Source organism: Petaurus breviceps, unplaced genomic scaffold, assembly GCF_028583685.1.
Source record: "Petaurus breviceps papuanus isolate PSGF00001 unplaced genomic scaffold, PetGlider_PUasm1.0 84, whole genome shotgun sequence".
Lineage (NCBI taxonomy): Eukaryota > Metazoa > Chordata > Mammalia > Diprotodontia > Petauridae > Petaurus > Petaurus breviceps.
In genome coordinates this window covers 3,175,897-3,197,543 of record NW_027186645.1, presented here as the reverse complement: position 1 = coordinate 3,197,543, position 21,647 = coordinate 3,175,897, and the positions used below count along the sequence as shown (strand labels likewise).

Sequence of the window (21,647 nt, the reverse complement as noted above, 5' to 3'; positions counted from 1 at the left end):
GTTATCTTCAGTGTATCTTACATGTATCCTGTTTGTACATAGTTGTTTGTATTTGTCCCATCTTATACTGTGAATTCCTTGAAAGTAAGAGATGTTTTTAACCTTTTTTATTCCCCAGCACTTAGTACAGTACATAGTAGGTGCTTTATAAATGTTGACTTGACTTTATATCCCTCATATCAAGAACAATGCTTGCTACAGAGTAAATGCTTATTAAAGAATTGCTGACTGGCTACTTTAGAAATATAAATTTGGTAGTTGTCTGGAGGATGGTAGACACTAAAGGTGCTGCTAAGTGGCAGAAAGACATGGAACACCATTGACTCTGAATAATTAAATATGAATGTCTCATGGAGAGTAATGCAAGAGAGTGTGGTAAGTATAAACAGGCTTCTCCATATAAGCAACAAGGAACTCCAAAGAAGAAATGGAATAAAAGACATCAGCAAATTGCATGATAAGAGAAAATGGGCTGGTAAAGTGGCAGCAATGAAGGATAGAGTATGGGCAATCAGAATGTTCCATTTATCCCATCTAGATGGAAAAGAAAACATGAAAAAAGAGAAGACATGGAGTAAAGTCTCACAGAATGGTTAAGCATTGAAATTAGAGTTGAAGTCTCCATCATTAAAGAGAATGGTAAGTGCATACTCTAACCCTTATCCCAATGAAATTGGTATTTCCAAAGGAATACCACTAGAATCTCTTTATTTCCATTATTTATCTCAAGGATGATATTGAGACCATCTTCAGGACTTGACTTTGAATCAAGAGACTAGTGGCTTAGGCTGCTGACATCATATCCTGCTCACCTAAGTACAAAGGAGCTTTGAGGAATTCCAGGATTGCTTGGATGTTTAGTTCCTGGAATAATGATCACAACTCAGGCAAAGGAGCTTCACTCAGCTGAATCTACTCAAGGGGTCTTTAATACTCCTAAAGAATTCCTGAATCTATGAGATTATAGGTCCATTTGAGTATTTGAGTTGATGATGGATTGGTGAGAGAAAAGACTGCATTTAAGGAGACCACGTAAGAGGTTACTGAAATAGTTTAATGAAGTACAATTAATTCCCTGGTGAGTCCAAAACAGGGTCATGTTGAGCCTATAAGACCCTGATGGAAAAATAAATCTCACAAGAGAAGAGAATAGTTTTGATTGTCTGTGGGCTTTTGTGAGTAGTTTTCATTTTCTGCATTTCATCATGTTCATGGGAGTCCTTCAGATTTTCTGTGGGAAGAAAAACAACCTATCTTGTGCCTTTATATTTGTATATTTTCATGAGTACTCTTATGGGACCTGGATGTCCCATTACATTTATTCAAATGAGACATAAACTAAATTGTGTGATTTTCCAGAGTAAATTAAGTGATTGAGCAAGGCAAGCTGAAAAAGAGAATGATCATTTGGGTGAGCTCCCCAAAATGAACCTGGTCCAGGTAAACTCAAAGCTTTCAGCTCTAGATTATAGACTGTATCTATTACATCCATTTCACGACCTGTGAGGCAGAATGTCATTTAGCTTTTTGAGCAAAGAGGCAAATCAGGAGTAATAGCATGGTAGAATGATCAAAGTTCTATTTGGAATTAAAAATAAGGATGATCTTCATTTACATAGCACGTCATAGTTTACAGTGTGCTTTCCTCACAACACCCACAGAATGGGAGTGTATTCATTTCACAGATAAGGCAATTGAGGTTCAGGGATGTTACCCTTGATTATATAGCCCAAATTCCACTCAAGTGTCCTGACTCCAAGTTGAACATTCTCTCTTTTGGGATTCCCTAATCTGGACTTTAACAGAAAAGTCCATTCCAATTTTACCTGATAAAACTCTCTCTCTCTCATGCTGATTAGTGAAGAGAAAAGCCAACAATTAGAAGACAATCTTCCGTTCTATAGAGAGAAAAATCTCTAGATCCTGAGCCTTGTGTGAATGACTGTTAATACTTGCCTCTCCTCTGCCAGCTGCATCATCTTTATCCATCAATCTTTAAGTGAGCAAAGACATTTTACAACATCTATGTCTGGCAAGCAGCCCAATATCCAAAAGCACTGCCTAATCCTGGTGTGAAACTCCAGTGCTGACTTGCCTCCAATGATGCAAGCACAGCTATGGGTGGGATAGACTCTTTGACTCTGATGTAACTCCATGGCAGCAACAGGAGCAAGAGTTTTGATGAAATGTTCTAATCTAGAAATTAAGTTTTAGCCTCTAAAAAAATGTTATTTCCCTGAATGCTGAATCATCTGAAATATCACATGATGGGGGAAGGGGACAGTGCTCAATTGGAGGTTTGGGATGCTTTGGGGCTATGCCTTTATTAAAAGGAACACTTTTCCAGGATAAAAGCATTGGATTAGTAGTTAGGTTTCCTATACTGCTTTCATCAATAAATCGTGGTGTGGCCTTCAACACATACCAGTGTAACTCAGATTTCTGATCTCTCTTAGGTAAAAATTGCAGATTCTTGATACTGTAATGCAGGGGTGAGGAACCTGAAGGATTCAAAGGGCCACACTTGAGGACCTAGAGGGTCACAGGTTCCCCGCCCCTGCTAATGTGTGTAATAGAGCTATAAATGAGGCTATCAGAGAAGTGGTCTGAAGCCTTCAGGGAGAGTGGGGGCAAAGAGAAGATCCACCTTGGCTTCCCTGGTTAAAAAATATTGGTAAAAGCAAAAGACAGTTAATATCAGTTAATATGTCCAGAACATAAATGGCTTGTTATAGGCTGGGTTTATAATGTCAGATTAAGAGGAACAGTGGGAAATATGGAGAAGAAAATCAGGAAAAGGAGACTAGAATATTAAATCAATGGAATAAAGACAGGTTTCCTCCTCCCCTTTACCTCCTTCCAACTTTATAAAATAGCTGAATAATCACATTAGCTTGTGCAGCTGGGGAAAACAAAGAAAAGCAGCTAAAACAGGAATCACAGGATTTTAGCACTGAAAGGGACCTTAGAGGTCTCTAGTTCAATTACTTTACGGAAGAAGAATCTGAGGAAAAGTGATTTGCCCAAGGTCAAACCGTTCTAGACAAAACGTCAAAAGGAAAAGGCTAAGTAATGATACAAGGCTTAGTAGATAAGTCAGAAGGAATTACCTGAACCCAAGAGGAATTAGGCAGTTTGCCCATGATCAGAGGTGTCAGAGGAAGGATTTGAACCTGGGTCTCCTGATTCTAAGTTCATACTACTATCAATTACACCCAAGATGTAAGACTTCATAACCTAGAGGCAGAATGTGGCCAGCAAAACTCCACAGATGGGCCTGACCCTGATTAAAATGGACTTTGGGAACGTTTAACAAAATAAATAAAAATATAACACAACATAGATAATGATCATTTGTGATTTTCCTAGTCAATATCCAGCAGCAGGCATTCAGTCCTATTTGAGTTTGATACAACTAAACCTCACCACTCATTCATTTATTCAATCTACATTTATTAAGCACCTACCACAAGCCAGGCAACTGTGCTAAGTGCTAGGGAACCCAAAAGGGGAAAAAGATAGTCCCTGCCCTCAAGGAGCTTATAATCTAATGTAATATTTATATAATACTTTAAAATTGGCAAAGTACACATACAATATGCCATTTGAACCTCCCATTGAAGTTAAACGTACATCCTAAAGATCATTATCCCCTTTTTACAGATGAGAAAATGAGCTCAGAGACTTAAAATGACTTGCTTATGGGCATACAATTAAGTATCAGAGGTGAAATTTGGACCCAGATCCTTCTGACTCCAAGTCCAACACACACACACACACACACACTCTCTCTCTCTCTCTCTCTCTCTCTCTCTCTCTCTCTCTCTCTCTCTCTCTCTCTCTCTCTCTCTCTCTTTCAAACTTGAGGAAAATGTATCAGGTACTTAATTGTTTATTTCATTTGACTTCACCATTTTCAGTAAACATTTTCCCTTGCAGGGTGGAAGGGAGGGGATCTTCAAATTTCAAATTTCATTCCTAAATCAATTCTTTACAACCTGGTGGTTGTTAAATACCTTGGTGGTGATTCATGCTATAATCAAGGAGCAGGCCATGGAAATATTTAGTAGATTTGAACAGTTTTAACTTGGATTTGTAAATTATACTTAGGTCTTAGAAGGAGCTTTCCTTTTTTTAAATTGACTTCATTTAAGTTAAGCCTGCCATGAACTTGCTAAATATTTCCTTTAAAAGAGCTGTTCCAAGGCTCTCTACCTCTTTGGTTAGACTTTAATCTCTAGCCCTCATATTTTCCAAGTTCTACATTAGCAACCAGGTGCTGAACTCCACTTAACACAAAAACAATGAAAATGAACTCAAACCTTTGCTCCCTTTGAGCTGTCTCTGCAGCATGCCTATTAAATGCAGAATGCAGCTATAAAAACATTCAGAATATGCTGGCGGAGAAGTGGAGGAACGGCTTGCCACCATATCTCCTCTTGGATCTAGGGTATCACCTTGCTCATACTTGGAAAGAGAAACAAAATGGTTTAGCAACCCTAAGGGTATGTCTAAATGATCTCTGATAAGATATCTTCCAACTCCATTTTAGTCAAAACTTTGAAAAAAAATCAAATATAAATGTAGAGATTGCTTTGTTTGCTTTATGACACTTGAAAATTCCGAGAAAAGGATACAGCGTTATTTTTTTTTATCCAAGATGATTTAAATGTGGTCCTGCTTATAAGCAAGTGAATTGATTTCAATGCTGATCTCTATGTTGTTGATAATTACCTTTAAGCAGCAATCTTAATGGGGGGGAGGGAGAGGGGGAGTGGGGGGGTGTATGACCACTAGGGGGTTTTTGAACTTGAATGGGGGTGGGAGTTTACATCTTTATTTTCAATGGGTGGAAAAATGGATAGAGTGCTGGGTCTGAATTCAAGATCTCGAGTTCAAATATGGCCTTAGACACTTACCTGTGACCCTGGACAAGTCACTTAACCCTGTTTGCCTTAGTTCCTCATCTATAAAAAATGAGCTGGTGAAGGAAATGGCAAACCACTCCAGTATTTTTGACAAGAAAACACAAAATTAGGTCAAAAGACATGACTAAACAAAAAGTGAAGTCTACCATTTGCTTTAGTTACTTAAAGATATTCGAAAATGGGTCAATAGCTTTCCCCAGACTGTCAAAAAGGTCCACAACATTAAAAAAAAAAAAGTTAAAAACCACTGGCTTAAAGGAATCCCATTCGTTTTTCCCTCATCTTCTTCAAAGCTCACATTTCATTTCCATACAACTAGGTGGCACAAGTGGTAAGCTCCCGGGACCTGGCTTCAGGAAGACCCAAATTTAAATAGCTTCATAGATGCTTGGAGGAGCTAACCCTCAGTTTTCTCATCTTTAAAATGAAAATAATAGCACCTACTTCCCAGTGTTGTTGTGAGGATCAAATGAGGTAACATATGTTTGCTTAAGATTTTGTAAACCTTAAAGCATTGTATAAATTTGAGCTATTATTATACCCCCTGGAGTCAATGTTGAAACTGAGCACAGAATCATGAAATCTCACAAGCTGTGAAGTCCAGCCAGCTAAAATATATCCAACAAATATGCAAACAGCCTTTGCTTGAAAAGCCCTGGGGAGAGCTTTAAACCATATGTATGGCTTAATCTGAAGGGTCCTCACCAACCTGGTCACCCTCCTCTGGACATTCTCCAGTCCATCACCGTCCTTCCTAAAACGTCACACCCAGAACTGAACACACTATCCCCAATTTGGTTTGACCAGGGCAAAGCAGAACAACAGAGTGGCTCCTTCCTATGTTTCTTGACAAAGGTGTATTGTTTTGTTATCTGCTTTTAAGTGCTCAATCTCTCCTTACAACTCAAATCAGATTCAGGCTCTTCTTTTGTGCTACTGCCAAATCAGGATTGGTCTGGTTAATATATTTTTAAGTTTCCAAAATCTTCAGTTCTTAAGATCCTCCCAGGTTTAAATCCTGTTGGTCTATGAATTTTTCTGTACTGCTGATTCTAATGTCAAGGAATCATATACTTAGATCTGGAAAAAACCAGAGAGATCATCTAAAGCCAGCCCTTTCATTTTACACATGAGAGCCAATGAAACCCAATGAGGTTATGTGCTGTCCAAGGTTACATAGAGAGTACCTGGAGATAATGTGGCATATTGGACAGAATTCTGGACTTGGAGTGAGGCAAACCTAGGTTTATATCTCACCTCTAAGCTTACTACTTTTATGCCCATGGGTAAATCAGTTATCCTTTGAAGGCCTCAGTTTCTTCTTCTGTAAAATAAGGGAAATAATATTGTAGTACAGGTATCCTTAACCTGGGGTCTCTGAACTTATCTTAAAAAATATTTTGATAACTGCATTTCAATATGATTGTAATTATATTTATATAATTATATATAATAATTTCCTTTGTAATCCTATGTTATCTTCTGCCTTTAAAATCATTATTCTGAAGAGTCTAGAGGCTTCACCAGACCATCAAAGGGGTCCATGATACATAAAAAAGGTAAGAACCCCTGCTATAGTATCTAGCACTCAGGATTGTTTTCAGCCTTAACAGAATTCATAATTAAGTCATAGTGTTTTAAATTCTACGAAGTGCCATCCATACATTATCTAATTGGGGCTTTACAACTACCCTGAGAATACAGGCATTACTATCAACATTTTATAGATGGAGAAACTGAGGCTCTAAGAGGTTGTGACTTACTCAAGTCATAATCTGAACCTAGGTCTTCCTTACTCCAAGTCCAGTGTAAAAGAGAAAGATTACACCTGCCAAATGTTGTACCTACAGAATAAGACCCAACTGGCCAGTTCCAGTTGTGCAATGCAATTCCTCCCTCCCTTTCTTCTTTGTCTCCTCTCCCTCCCTTTCTCTTCTCCCTCTGTCCACATAGGATATCATACCTTTACCTTCAGGTGCTCTGCCCAAAGGAATGTAAATTTTGATCGATAAAACCTCACAAATTATCTTGGGTTTTATAGGCTAGATTTTTTTTAAGGACCTTATCTTAACCCCAAATCACTCTGGCTCTTATTGATTAGCCAATAATAGGTCCCAGGCCAAGCCCCTCTTGGTTACCATTTGGGCCCTGATTGGCTCAGAGTGAATGCAAATAGCAATTGTTTCTATTTTGGCCAGTAACCCTATGGATCTTCACCTCCCAGATTTTTTTTTTTTTTACTAGATAAAAGTGGCCATTTTTTGGCCTCATTTTTTACCTAGCCTTAAACACTAAATTGGCATTGCCTCAGTTAAACTGAGACCTGGGAAAGACCTTAATATAAAAAGGCCACGGTCTTCCACTGTATTCGTTCATCACCAATTATCCTGATCTATATCTTGTCACTGGACCCAGATGGCTCCAGAGGAAAGAGTGAGGCTGGTGACTTTGCACAGCCCCCCCTCACTTAAATCTAATTCACTTGCAAGTCATGGCATCACCTCCCTGATGTCATGGTCCTCTTCAAGAATGAAGAACAAAAACATCAACCTCAAAGATAGATCTGCTCCCTTTTTAGGGCGAAAGGTTTTGCAGACCATTTAGAAGTGAGAAATACTTCTACTGTAGTAATAGTATTGAGTAAATTGTAGTAGTAGTGAGTAAATACCTACTAAAAGGATAGGAATTTTAAAATACCTCAAAAAGCCAAAATGCATCTATTGACAGGGTATATTTTTTTTAATCCATAATACAATGAAAATAGAAATAAGATGAAAATGTTTATTTCGAAGCAAAATTATTAAAAATGTTGCATCGGTGACACACCTGGTTCTTCTAGTATTAGGATTAAGGAGACTTTGAAATTCTTCCTAGTCTATTAAAGTTTCTTCTCACAGAAAAGAATCCCTCAGGGAGCCAATAGCCATATCCTCTCTCATCTAGTAGCAACCAAAAGTTTGCAATCCTTTCTCACGATTATATAAGTTGTAGAATTCTTCAGCCTTTTAAATGAAAAATTGTGTCACTGTTAGAGGAAAATTTATGCTAAATTAACAGAAGGGAAAGAAAAGAAATCTGTGTAATGGACTAACTTTTGGAGAAGTTTTAGTAATAAAGGCATAGATAATTTCATTATGTATATGTAACACCCACTGAAATCAATATAATAATAATAACTGATTTGTATTTAAGATTTGTAAAACTTTTTTCCCCACAAGTTTATGAGGTAGGTAGTATAAATAGATATATTTTTAACTTTTTAATTTTTTTAATTAAGTTTAGTTGATGTCTTTTTAAAATATCTCCATAGTTTTCCCAGATATCCTTCCCCTTTTTGCTCCCAGAGAGCCATAACACATAATAGTATTTTTTAAAGAAAAGGAAGGGAAGGGGAAGCTAGGTGGCACAGTGAATAGAGCACCAGCCCTGGAGTCAGGAGGACCCGAGTTCAAATCCATCTTCAAACACTTAACACATACTAGCTGTGTGACCTTGGGCAAGTCACTTAAACCCAATTTCCTTGCCCTCCCCACTCCAAAAAAGAAAAAGAAAAAAAAGAGAAAGGGGAAAAGTCAGCATAGCTGGTTAATACATTAAAAAAGTTGGAAAAATATGTTCACTGTACTCCTCTGCAAAAAGGATAGGGGTAGAATGGAAATGTCTTCTCATGTCTCTTCTCTCAACATACTCTTCCTTTATCATTTTTCAATTTCTGATTGTGTGTGTGTGTGTGTGGGGGGGGTTCTCAAAGCAAGCAGAGCCAAGAAAACCATATACACAATCAATGACTAAACAAAGTAATTAAATATTATTATCCCCATTTTTTTAATTAGACCTCTAATTTCATTGCTATATGTGGGCAGACTCCCTTTATCAGTACACATCAGCACCTGCTAAGCAATTTATAGCCCTATTTGCTGGGGGCACGAAGTGACTTGTCTGAGCTCTTACAGTCAACAGTTGTCCAAAGAAGAATCCAAATCTCCTTGACTCCAAGGCAGACCTTCTATCCTCTAATCCATGCTGCCTTTCCTTATTTTCAGATGAGGAAACTGAGACCTGGAGGGGTAATAGGATTTGTCCAGGTTAGTGAGGATCAGAGGCAGGATATGAACCCAGATTCTATTTCTTCACATGCTGGGTACTTCCCACTGTGCCATTCTGCTTGTCAGGACATGGATTGTAACTGAGAGGTGAAATTCAGTTCAAAGAGAAGAATATGGAAAATCATTCCCAAAATGAACTTGAGCCAGTAAATGGGGATGCTTCTTTGAGATTATGGCTAGGAGAAAATTTGCTTTAGTTAAAACCTGGGTATGACTTGAGTGAGTTAGATGAAAGGATAGATTGCTGCCTTACTAAATTTGCTGGTGACATAAAACTAGTCAGGATAAACTAACATGTTAAATGATGGATAAATCAATCAATAGTGAATTGATTAAGTGTGCCTGGCTAAGCCCCCACTTGAAGCAATGAAGTCCCTGCTCTCAAGGACCTTACATTCCACAGCGGTAGGGGGAAGACAATGCATGAAGGGGAACTAGGAAGGGGTGGGGAGAGGTGGACTATGTCCTGACACACAACAGAGCCCGGAGACGTCTGGGAAATGGTCTGATTCCTAGCAAAATGAGTCAAAAATCCACCTATCAGAGTTATTAGTCTCTCTAAACTCAGACCATCTCATGAAATACAGTCTGCCTTTCTATCTTGCTCTCATATAAGTACTTTCCCAACCCTTCCTTCCCTTTTTGGCTCTAATTTATGTGTTGTCTTCCTCCAATAGAATGTAAGCTCCCTGAGGGTTGGAAGTAGCTTTCGTTTTGCTTTTATTTGTACTCTCAGTACTTAGTACAGTGCCTAGCATAAAATAAATATCTATCTACCTACCTGTATGACTATCCATGTCTCTCTCTCTAGGAATTCTAACAGTTATTTTTAAAATCTCAACAAGCTTAAATGATAGGACAAATCAATTGCACAAGTACAGTTATGGCTAGACAACAGTTACTTTGGGAAAATAAAAAACTAGGAGTATTACTGGACTGTATGTTCATTCCGAGTGAACAGCGTCACATGGCTGGCAAAAAAAAAAAAAAACCTAATGTGAAATTAGTCTTAAGTATCAGGAATGAGGAAAGCCTTAGTCTGTTTCTACTCTGCCAGACCCAATCTAGAATATTAGTTCAATTTTGGACATCACATTTTAGGAAGGACATTGAAAAATCTGAACACATACAGGGTGATCCAGAGGACATGAGAAGATAAGTGGAAGGAACTGGATGTCAATGATAGATTTTCCCCCTCACACATTTAAAGAGTGGCCCTAAGAAGAAGGATTCATTTCATTCTGCCTGATTCCTGAGGGCAGAGTTAAGGAGAAATGAATTGGGAGTTAAGCATGATGTAAGGAAAAAAGTTTCTGACGATTAGAGTTGTCTAAAAGTGAAATAGGGTGAATTCATGATTTGGCCACTTCACTGCAGTCCTTCAAATGGTGGCTGGACGAGAACTTGTCAGGGGTATCATTGTGGGTCTTGTAAGAGAATACCTTTTCAAGTATGTGTGACATGCTGGATTAGGTGGCCTATCTCATATGCTTCTTTTAACTCTGAGATTTACGGAAGTTTCAGAATAAAAAGATCACTTTAGCAGTGAAGGAAAACTATAGCGTGGGCAAGACTGACAATGTCATGGCAAATGATAGGACCATAATTGAAGCTGGACAGGATGTTGGAGATCATTTAGTCCAATTCCCTCATGTTACAGATGAGGAACAGGGACCCCCAGAAGTTGACACTTCTCCAGGTCTTCTGAGGAAGTCAGGGCAGGTTTTTTGCCTTCTTTTATCCTTTAAATCTAGTTACAAAGATGCTAGTGATTATAGGCATGTAAGGATAAGAAACTGTAAAATACAACCTTGGGACCCTAAATCATGTAAAATCCTTAAGATCAAAAGTTTACAAAATTATAGATTGAGAATTTGGAGGGATTTTAGAGATTATCTACTTCAATCTCTTCATTTTACACATGAGGAAACCAAGGCCAAGAAAAGTAAAGCAGCTTGTCCATGGCAAAATCTTTTTGCCACACCATCCTGATGTCATCAATAAGGCCAGTTCAGGAGCATCAGACTGTTTTGATCTTTTTTATTTTTTATGTTTTTAATTTATGGGATAAAACAAGCATTTCTATAACATAGTATAATGAAAAATGATTGCACACGAAACTGAAAATCTATTATGTACAACTTGCAACTCTACTTACATATATAATAAATTTATTACATATAATTTTATCTATAACATTTTTTTTCTTTTTTCCTTTTTTTATTCCCTACCATCCCCCACCCCAGAGATAGCTACCATTAGACACAAATAGGTATATATATGTAAAATTATCCTATACACACTTCTATTTATTCTTTCTCTGGATGCAGATAACATCTTTCTTCATATGTCCTTTGTAGTTAATGTAGGCATTTATAATAGTTAAAATGACCTACAGTCTTCTTAAAACACTATTGTTGTTATAGTATACAACGTTCTCTTGGTTCTGCTCATTTTGTTCTTCATTATTCTGTGCATGTCTTTCCATGTTTTTCTAAAATAATTAAGCTCATCATTTCTTATTCAGCCATGATCTTGTTTTGTTTGTTTCAGTCTAATACTGTGATTTATTCAACATAGAGAAGTCCTGGTGTGGAAACTCCTTCCATAGATTCCCATTTGGCATTCGTCCACATTTTTCAGTCTTAGCTGCCTCAGCATAGAAAGGTTATGTGACTCATCTTTGGTCCTGGGGCAAGTATTTGTCAGAGGCAAGGCTTGAATGCTGGCCTTCCTGACGCTTGGAACAATTCTCTCTCCATGACACCATATTTACTTGGAACACGGTCCTCTGTATTCAATACCTTGAGTGTCCCGATAAATAGTCATTGATAAAGAGAGAAACAAAGTGTTGATATAGTGAATAATTAACAACATCTTATCACTAATTTAGCTGTATCTTCAGACAGCTGCTTGTGGACATTTACAAATGAGTGAAACTTTTCTGTTAGTAGTAGCCTAACTGTATTGACTAATGATTAAACCAGCCTTCACCCCATTCTGCAGTTGCCACCCCAGCAGTTTAATAATTAGGTCAGAAGAAAAAGTCACAATTAAAAACTGACCAATTAGCCCCTCAAGGCCATCTTCCCAGAGTAATTAATGAGCAGAGAAACAAACTGACTCATGTTGGAGAAAAAACAGACACATTACCTTGCCCACAAATGCCCTTAAGCAACACACCACAAGAGGAAAGAAGGTACATGAAATGTAAATGAATTTTTATTCTTTCCTTGAATAAAGTAGCAGAATTCAGTCAATTCAGCAAACTGAGAAAAATCAGCCTCACTCCTTTCCACCCACTCTGAGGACTAAGCTAAAGGTCAGTAGGCAAGCAGAGTCCTTCCAGAGAGTACTTGGTCATTAGGACTTTCCCATGACCCACTACCCTCCCCACTGCCTTTTTCATTCTGAGAAGAACTTCCATCCAAAAGAATTGGAATTTTTAAGAGTAAGAAGATCAAGAACTGACCTTGCAACCAGGAAAACCGAGGTTCAAATCAAGACTCTCATACATACTGGCTGTGTAACTTGGGCCACTTTTTGGTACTCTAGGCAACTGAGACTTAAAGGGCAGAAATGGTGCTGACCTACACTGAAAGGAGTTTCCTTTCCTGGGAGTTATACCAATGAAATAGTAGGTCTAGTGTTTATCCCCAAACCTAACCCTTCCCAAAGAGAAGTGAAATTCAGACTTATTCAGTTTATTAGCAATTTCCCTGTGGCTATGTCCTCATGGGTTGAAGAGAAGTGGAAAATAAAATAGTTATCCAAATGAATTGAAGTACCTGAAATGGGGGAGGACTAACAAACCCACTTAACTGAAATAGCCAAGTAATTGAGTGGAAAGTTTAATATTTTTATTAAATCATTTGGATAATTTTTTTCAGATATAAGTGGATAGTACCTTTAAAAAATGGAAACAAATTCCACAATTTTTTACTAAGCACCAGCTGTTCATAGAGCCCTATCCTAGACTAGAGGGAAGCTATAAGACAAGGGTAGCTAAGACATGGTCCTACCCTCATGAAGCTTATAGTCTGGAAGGGGGAAAACCACAATAAGTGTTATACACAGCATCGTAAAAGTGAATTTGGAGAGGTGTTAAAGTGTGCAGTGGAAAGTCACTAACTACAGAGGGATTTCTGGCTGCATGGAAGATGTGGTGTTTGGGTTGTGCATTAAGGATGGTCAGAAATTCATCTGGTGAAAAGGAGAAGGACATTCTAGACATAGGGGGCAGGGAGGAGGATAGAATATCCAGAATAGCTGGTGCATGTAGTGCATGGAGGGTAAGATGCAAGAGGAGGCTGAAGAAGGGATGGCGCCAGCCTGTTGACAGTCTTGAGTGCCAAGTACGAAGTTTTTACTTTACATTCCATAAATAATCGGGAGCCATAGAAGATTTCTGAACAAAGGATTAACACAAAGAAGATAAATCTAGCAGCCGTTCGAAGACTATATTAGAGAGGAGAAGGAAGGCAGGTGATGGAGGCTTTTGCAGTAGTCCAGAGAAGCATGGTCAAGGAGACCCATAGAGGGGTGATGTCAATGAGAATAGAAAGAACAGATGCACAGAGGTGCCTACCTACATCAGTCATGAGGACTTGGTGATAGGATATTAAAAGGGCGAGAGAAGAAAAGTTCTCTCAGTCTTATGGGACACAAGGTTTATCTGCTTTAAAAATCACCTCATGTCCTCTCCCTGCTCCACCTTTCCTCTAGAAAGGTAAAGAGGAATCTCTCAGGGAGAGTTATTTGTTTGGGAGTTTTTAGCCCTCAGCGGTTTGTTTTTTTGGGTTGATTTTTTTTAAGTGACTCACCTCTAACAAATGTAAATGGATGAGTCCGTGGTAGGTCTTCTCCCCACCCCTCCTCCTCATCCTAGGACCTAGCTCCTAGACCAGACAGTACTCATTCCGGTCCCAGATCGCCTCTCTTGACCCCTTGGGCATCCCCAAGGGCGCTCAAGCTGGATCTGAATCCCTATGCTCCAGGTAGTGCAAAATGCTAGCCCTCCTACCTCCCACCCTACAGCAGGAGCACCAACACCACAAAAGGGGGAATACTCCAGCGTGGGAACACTACTGCAACCCCTCCTGCTTCTCCAAAGACCTCAGCTACCCGCCAGCCCGCCCCCTCACCCCCCACCTCCCACCGTGTGCGCATGAGCAAAGGCGCCTCCCTCTGTTCCTCCCTGGGCTAAACTTTCTAATTCCCTTCTTTGGGCTCCGGGGCTGGAAGGAGCTGGGAGAAGAAGCCTTTGAGTTTGGGGTAAGAAAGTTTCTGTGCTCTTTCTTTTTACTCCCTTTTCCTCCCCCTCTCTTTTTTTTCCTCCCATTTGCAAGCAGCGGGCAGGGGTGGGGGAAGGAAGAGCAGCCCCTTTCCCCCCACCACTCTGATCATTTAATTTGTCATCTGCTTCCCCCCACTTCTGCAGAGAAAGCAGGCGGATCCACAGGCGGCTTTTTCCCTTCTCTCTTCTGCAGTTCCGCTCCGGCAGAAGGGAGGAGATGGGATTACTCCAGGTGCACCTTTTCGGTTTCCTAGGTAATTCTTGAGTGGTAGTACCTGGTGGTGTGTTTTGGGCTCGGAGATTGGGGAGGCAAGAGAGGGAGCGGAAGGGCAGGGAGAAAAACCCTTTAGCCAGCGCTGTGCTGGGAGTGGAAATGAATCAGAGGAGGAATTTGGGTTAGAAATTAAACGTTTGTTCTCAAATGCCACTCACTCTCCCTTGGCTGAGGAAGCTGCCGCGAGGCGGCGGGACCTGGGCGTGGAGAGGTTGTGGCTGTAGCCCGAGCTCTGGGTCTCGGGTCGCCGGTGCTTGTGTCTCTTACCTTTCAGCTCCTCACCTCGCCTAGATCTGCTCCCTTACCCAGCAGGAGCTGAGAAAGCTGGAGCACAGAGGTCCCTTCCCGAGGTCGATCCCTCTCCTCCGCCTGTAATCTGTTTCCCTGGGAAACTGCTTAGAGCTGAGGGAAGAAGGCTTTATCCTGGGAATAGCCGGCGCCCGTATGACTTTAATTAGCGATTGATGTTCGCCTCCGGATAGTACCAAAAGGCAGCTAGACGGTTCCTCCTTTGGATTATGTCGAAATGTTAAGCAACCAGAAAGTTGCGAAGTTCTTTTTCGCATTTTCCCAGCACTTGGAAGTCCCACCTCTCTGGGCTAAAGGGAGGGAGCCGTGCCAGTGTGCACCCCGGAACGTCCCTGGGAAACACACACGCACAGGCACACACGCAAATTTGTACTTTCCCTGCGCTTTGCAGTAAGCAAGCCGAATTAATGAGTTTGCAATTAATATCCTTTCTGGTGGGAACTGGGACTCCCCAGGATCGGGCTTTTCCCCAGGGACTGGAATACGGGGGTCCAGGGGGGGTGTGAATGAATGTTTGGAAGGTGGTACTCAATGCCTATCTTTTGTTTTATTTTCTCTCTCTTATCTGTCTCAATTCTCCATCCGTCCGTCTGTCCTCTTCTGCTGTTCCCGGGACCCCAACATTCCTAACCCCTGCGGTGCTTTCTCTTCCTCCCTCCCTCTCAACTCCTTTCCCTCACTCCTTCTCCCTCTCCCCTCTTGCCTGTGCCCTCCCCGAATGCTGCTTCCCTTCCCCATCTTCCTCCTTTCTCGATCTCGTCTTACTCTCTCGTGCGCCCCTCCTCCTCTCTACATCTCTCACATCTGCTGCTTATCGCGGGCCTGACTCCCCACTCTCAGCACTATGGGGAACCAGCGTGCTTGCCCAAGAACCCGAGTACAGTTACGGCTGTGCAGAGGGCAGCTGCTATCCAGCCACGGGAGACCTGCTGATTGGCCGAGCCCAGAAACTCTCCGTGACCTCCACGTGCGGACTGCACAAACCTGAGCCCTACTGCATCGTCAGCCACCTCCAGGTGAGCTGGGGATCTGCCGGGCGGGGCCGGCAGAGCTGGGCACCCCGTGGTCCAAGGGACCGAAAGGGCCAGACTTCCTGCGCCAGCCAGTTACCTAAATAGGAAGCTGGAGGCCAGGGAGGCCTCGGGAGAGTATGGCTGGAAGCCTTTCCTTTTGCCCCATCTCAATGTGTTTGCACAGTTGCATCCGCTTAATGTTTCCTGTCCCATTGGAAAGACAGCCTAACCTCGGGTCCTGCGCCTCCCTACTTTTCCCTGAATTGGGAAACATTGAGAAATTTGACTAAAAAAAGATTGTAGATTCAAGTAATTTCTTCCATCCTCTTTACCTCTGACTTGGGAGGGGGGAAAGGTGGACGGTGACTACACTGGCCATTTCATTGGTGCCACATGTCATAGAAACTTTTTCCCGTCCTTGGGTGTATCACCGAAGAAGATAACCTACAATCGGTTACAACTCAGTCTATATTTAGAGGGTGACAAGCTAGTGATGACATGGGTATTTGATGGCTCATTTTTTTCTTCATATTCTCTCTTCTTAAGTTAAATATTTCATTTTAACAGACCAGATCTTTTGTTTTTCAAAAAAAGTATCCCAGATACTATACTCTGACTGAAGACAAAAGGACCCCACCCTAACAAGGAATAAAAAAATGTAGCTTCCAAAGGAGCTCTCAACTTAAAATTTCAAACTTCCAAATTTCTAACTTAAGGAAATATATTTTTCTCTCCTACCTCTCCCTTCTTCCCCTTTCATTGGAACAGAAAAAAAATTCTTGAAACAGATATGCATAATCAAGCAAAACAAATCCCTTCATTGGTTGTGTACAAAAAATGTCTCATTCTGCACCCTGAGTCCTGTTTATTGAATTTTCTGTCAGGGAAATGGGAAACATGTTTCTGCGTCAGTAGAGGTCACGTTTTTAGGTAAAATTTTTAAAAGTTTAAAACTTGCAAAAAACAAAATATGTAATTTTCTCATCATCTTTTAAGGAAAGGAGTGTTAAGAGAGTAGTAAGTGAATGATGCTTGTTTCACATGTAAAATAAATACAATCCTGAACTATCACTAGTAATTTTAGAAATCCCCTCCCTTACCTACATATTATGTTAGCGCTTCAGTAGGACAAACAGATAAAACAACTTCGGACTGAAGTCCAACCTTTAAAAGGAAGAAAGAACCCATTCCAAAGACCTGAAAGAATGTGGTAAAGTGGACTCCATTCATTGGCTTCCAGGTTTATACAGAGATGTCTAGACCACTTCCTGATTAGAAGTGAGGCTATAATTAACCCCTCCTTTTTTTTAAGTTCTGGTAATTGTTCTCTATTACTAATTTCCTTGACTTCGTGGTAATGACTGTAACTGATGTTGACTTTTTTTTAATAGTATTCAAATTTGAGGTAAAATAAGTTTCCATGGGAGATATCTCTTGTTTTATTATGGTAAAATAAACTAGCTTCTTGTAGACTTGGGCAGCCTCTATGATCAAATCCCCATTCCATTCTAAAAGAAAAAGTGACCTCCCTAAAGTTCTTCCACAGTCATTAGAGTCTGCATTAAATGAGAGTCAGACTCTACATTTGACATGGTAAACCTTGAAATAATGTGAATTTTTTTCAATTTTTAAAACCATTCCTACCAATATGATTGCTGAAAGGCAAGTAACTCTCAAGGAGACTGCATTTGACCAAGAAAAATGTACAAATATTTCCCCAGACCTCCCTTCTTGGTTCATACCTTTAATACTCTTCCCTCAGCTACCAAGATGACTAAACACCAAGGGGATCAATGGTGCCCCACTCTAGAACATGGAGTTAATTTCAATTACAGGTGCATGCCTGACCCTTCCAAGAATAAACCCGTTGGTAATAGTTATCTATGGGTGGTAGATCCTTTCTAAGGTTACCTTAACCATTTCATACATCTTTGAGTTTTAATTTGCCTATTCCTATAAATCTTTGGTAATGGGGCAGAACAGAATGTAATTATTATTTCTGAAGTTTCCAGGCCTTATTAAAATAGCATCATCTGACTGTAGATCTAGAGCTCAAAAGGACTTCAGGGGCCATCTGTTCTAACCCCCTTATTTTTCACTTTTGAGGAAACTCTGAAAAATGAACTCACTTATCTAAGGTCACATAAGTAGTAGTAAGTTTCCAAGGCAGATCCTCTGAATTTACAGGCAATGCTTTCTTATCCCTTTATTTTGTTTTCTTCCCTAAGGACTTTAACTCAAGGAGCCCAATAAGTTATTACTGTTATAGTTTGTTGTTTTTTTTTAATATAGCTGCCTTAGTATTTATGTCTAAGTTGTTGTTGTTCAGTCATGTCCAATTCTTCATGAGTTCATTTTAGATGAGTCAACTGAGACAAACAGGGTTAAAAGACTTGCACAGGGTCACACAGCTAGTAAGTGTCTGAGGCCAGATTTGAACTCAGGAAGATGTCTTCTTGACTTCAGGCCCAGCACTCTATTTACTTCACCACCTAGCTGTCCCCTATGTCTGCATATGTGTGTGTATATGTGTGTGTGTGTATATACATATACACACATATATATATACTTATATGTATATTTAAATTTTTTAATTGTTCATTGATATTCTTTTTATCACATCACTAACAAATGGCTCATATGTTTATAAAATCTGTTTGTGAATTGTACCACTGAATAAGCCTTCTCAGGTTGTTAGGATTAAAATTTAAGCCAAGAAATTTATTTCTAATTAAATTAATAGTTTATGGAAATTATGTCCTGTTCTACTTTTAAACTTTAATTTGCAAGGAGAGGAGGACTTTTCAGCTGTTATTTAGATTTTAAAAATGCACCAGCTATAAAAAGACATGATTTTAGGTGCTAAATAACATTGGCTTTTTGTCACTAATGTCTTTGCCTTTTTGAAAAGAATATTGAATTCTACCCCAACTGATGTGCCCACTTAACTTTTTTTTCAGGAGGACAAGAAATGTTTCATGTGCAATTCACAGGATCCTTACCATGAGACTCTCAACCCTGATAGTCATCTCATTGAAAATGTGGTTACAACATTTGCTCCAAACCGCCTTAAGATTTGGTGGCAATCTGAGAATGGTATGTGGTTGGTGTGGGAACAAGTTCCTTAGAGAGAAATTGGTAACCTTTGGTTGGATTGAAGGGTTCCTGTGTGTTCATAATTATTTGTTGGTTTCTCTGTCCTGTAATTATGGCCTTTGGCAGATTTATTGCCTTGAGCGCTAACATGTCTTAGTAAAATCAGATTCCTCTGTCCTGGAGCCTTCATTTTCTTCAAGAAAGCTCTCTTTCATGATAGAGCAAATGAATACTTCATAGGCTGAGGGGGAAACAAGTTCATGCTATCTGCCTCCCTCAGTCTTACACAGATCATTGCAATTTAAAATGGATACAGTGACTTTGGGGAAAAGAGAAAAGAGAGGAAAGAATAGGAAATGGGAAGCTAGAGAGAGAAAGAGTGGCTGGAAGGACAGCTTTTTTTTCTTTTCATTTAGAATTTTTAATACTGAGAAAGCACTAGATAATTTGATGAGATAATTCAGGCACTTTTACCCTCTTTGGGGCATTTTAAACTAATGTTGAGAAGCTAAATTTATTTTTTAGTCATAATAACAACAATAAAAATAATTTTCATTTAAATTAACAAAGAGGTTTGCCAAATACTTTTTGCCCATTATCTCATTAGAGGAGTTCTTAATTCTTTTGTGTGTTGTAGAAGAAATCTATGAACCCCTTCTCAGAACAGAGTTTTTCAGTGCATTAAATAAGATGAGCAATTATATTGAAATTGTCACATTTAAAAAAAAAGTTTACAGATTTCAGGTTAGGAACCCTTACCCTCTGAGGTATTGACCCCATTTTACACATGAGGAAGCTGATGCTCAGAGGAGGTGAGAGGCTTGCTAGCAAGCCTCTGAAGGATTAGAACTGATCTTTGTGACTCCAAGTACTGCATTTTATTTGCTTTACCACAATGAAGAATTATTATTATGAAGAGAAACCTCCATTACGAAAAAGCACTTCAATTTCAAACATGATGAAAGGGATAGCAGCAATAAATGAGATTATAGAGGTACCTTTTTGGTTTGGGGGGGGGATTTGTTTCTTGAAGAAAATCACATTAAACCTTATAAGAAAGCTGTTTCATGAACAAGGCTTCCTGAGATCAAAACTGCTCCTGGGCTCTGCCTGATTTAACTAAGCCCCTGTGTTACAGCCCCCACACCTCAGAAACTCTGAGATCCAAATAGCAATTTATCATTATGGGAGAGAAAATACTCCCTAAAGAAAAGAGCCTGTAATTGAGTGTTATGTGACCCCTGTTTGCTGGAAGTCTGAGTTCCTGGGGCAGGAAAGCTTTAGATGAGAAGTAAGATTTGGGTTCCACTCTGTCAATAACTTATAGTTCTGTATGACTTTGGACCAGTCACCTAGTATCTCCTCGGGACCTCAGTTTCCTCCTTTTGAAAATGAAATGTGGAACTAGACGATTTCTGGCATACATTCCACCTCTTACATTCTTCCTGACTCTAATTGTATCTGGAGGAAGTGCATTTTATCATCAATTATCTGGGACTGGGTTTGGTCAGTAGAGTTAATCAGCATTCCAGAGTTTGGCTGCTTTTCACATTGTTTTCATTTACATCATTGTCTTTGGGCCTATTGTTCTCTGATTCTCTTTATCTTGATTTATCCTGATTCCATATCAGTTCCTTACTGCCAGCTTCCCGAGTTTCTCTCAATTCCTCATGTTCCTTGTTTCTTATGGCACAGTGGTATTCCGTTGCAGTCCTGTACGCCAGTTTGTTCAGCCATTCTCCATCCTGTTGAGTCACCAAGGATCTGTTAAGTGCTTTCTCTATGCCAGGGACTGTGCTGATCACTGGGGATACAGAGAAAGGCAAAAAGTCGTTGCCCTCCAGGAGCTCACCATCTAATGGAGGAAACGAAGGGATAGAGATAGACGCATTAGAGATAAAATGTTTTCAAGTTTTACTGCTTCAAAAAAAAAAAAGGTTATCACAAATACTTTTCTGTTTTTCTCTTATTTGGGATATCTTCTTAGTAGTACAGTGCAGGGCCCTTGATGTTTGTTCATGAAATAAACAGTGAACTAGTTTGCCATTCTTTCTAGCCCTCAGGAGAAAGTCTTATTTGTTTGGAGCTACCTGGGAGAGTTAGCCAATGCATGAAGATTTTTGCAAGTTATTAGGGGAAAGAGAAGTCCTTATAGCAGGAGTAAGAAGTATAGATTGGCAGGGTTGGGTCACTATCATGAGAGATTAGATAAGAAAAACAAACAGCATTTGTTATTTCTACAGAAATGTTTAATTTTTTTTTTTACTAGTACCTGATTTTCTCCCCTATAATTTGAGAGTTCACATTTAAGGCCCTTCTTCATGAATTTTATTTTTATTTCCTTTCTGGTGCCTTGAGCAAACATTTTTCTTGTGCATGATAAATTAAAGCTGTTGTGGCCAGATGCTGAAAGTAGCTGAGGCACACAAGGAGTTTTGAATTATCCTGTGTGGTGGGCTCTTTGCAGGTCTGAAGGAAGTTTTGAGAGCTATAGAAGACCAGAATTGTCTTTGTTTCTCCGATGTTTCCCTGACTCCAAAAAAAAAGTTCTTTAGTCTTTTCCCTTGGGGGGGTGGGAGGGGAGGGAAGGGGAGAATGGGAAGGAGAATATTATAGCTTATGTAC

General features: G+C 39.7%; 1 protein-coding gene and 1 long non-coding RNA gene across 4 annotated transcripts in view; one reads left to right on the top strand and one right to left on the bottom strand.

Annotated features, from left to right (window-relative positions):
* The window catches only part of LAMB1 (laminin subunit beta 1), a 114,190-nt gene that overhangs the window by 5,561 nt on the left and 86,982 nt on the right, over nt 1-21,647 (top strand). The window contains exons 2-5 of one of the 3 annotated variants that reach the window (XM_069107005.1): nt 539-639; nt 14,475-14,584; nt 15,754-15,929; nt 18,887-19,022. In XM_069107005.1, coding sequence (XP_068963106.1) covers nt 14,548-14,584; nt 15,754-15,929; nt 18,887-19,022 — 349 coding nt within the window. In that variant the 5' untranslated portion in view covers nt 539-639; nt 14,475-14,547. Of the gene's footprint in view, nt 1-538; nt 640-14,179; nt 14,309-14,474; nt 14,585-15,753; nt 15,930-18,886; nt 19,023-21,647 lie in introns of those variants that run through there. The other 2 variants (XM_069107004.1, XM_069107006.1) reach the window with 2 other exon arrangements.
* LOC138176257 (uncharacterized) lies at nt 11,059-15,747 on the bottom strand. Its single transcript, XR_011172200.1, has 2 exons — nt 14,872-15,747; nt 11,059-11,838 (listed from the first exon to the last, which is right to left on the bottom strand). It is a non-coding gene; the product is annotated as an uncharacterized lncRNA (long non-coding RNA).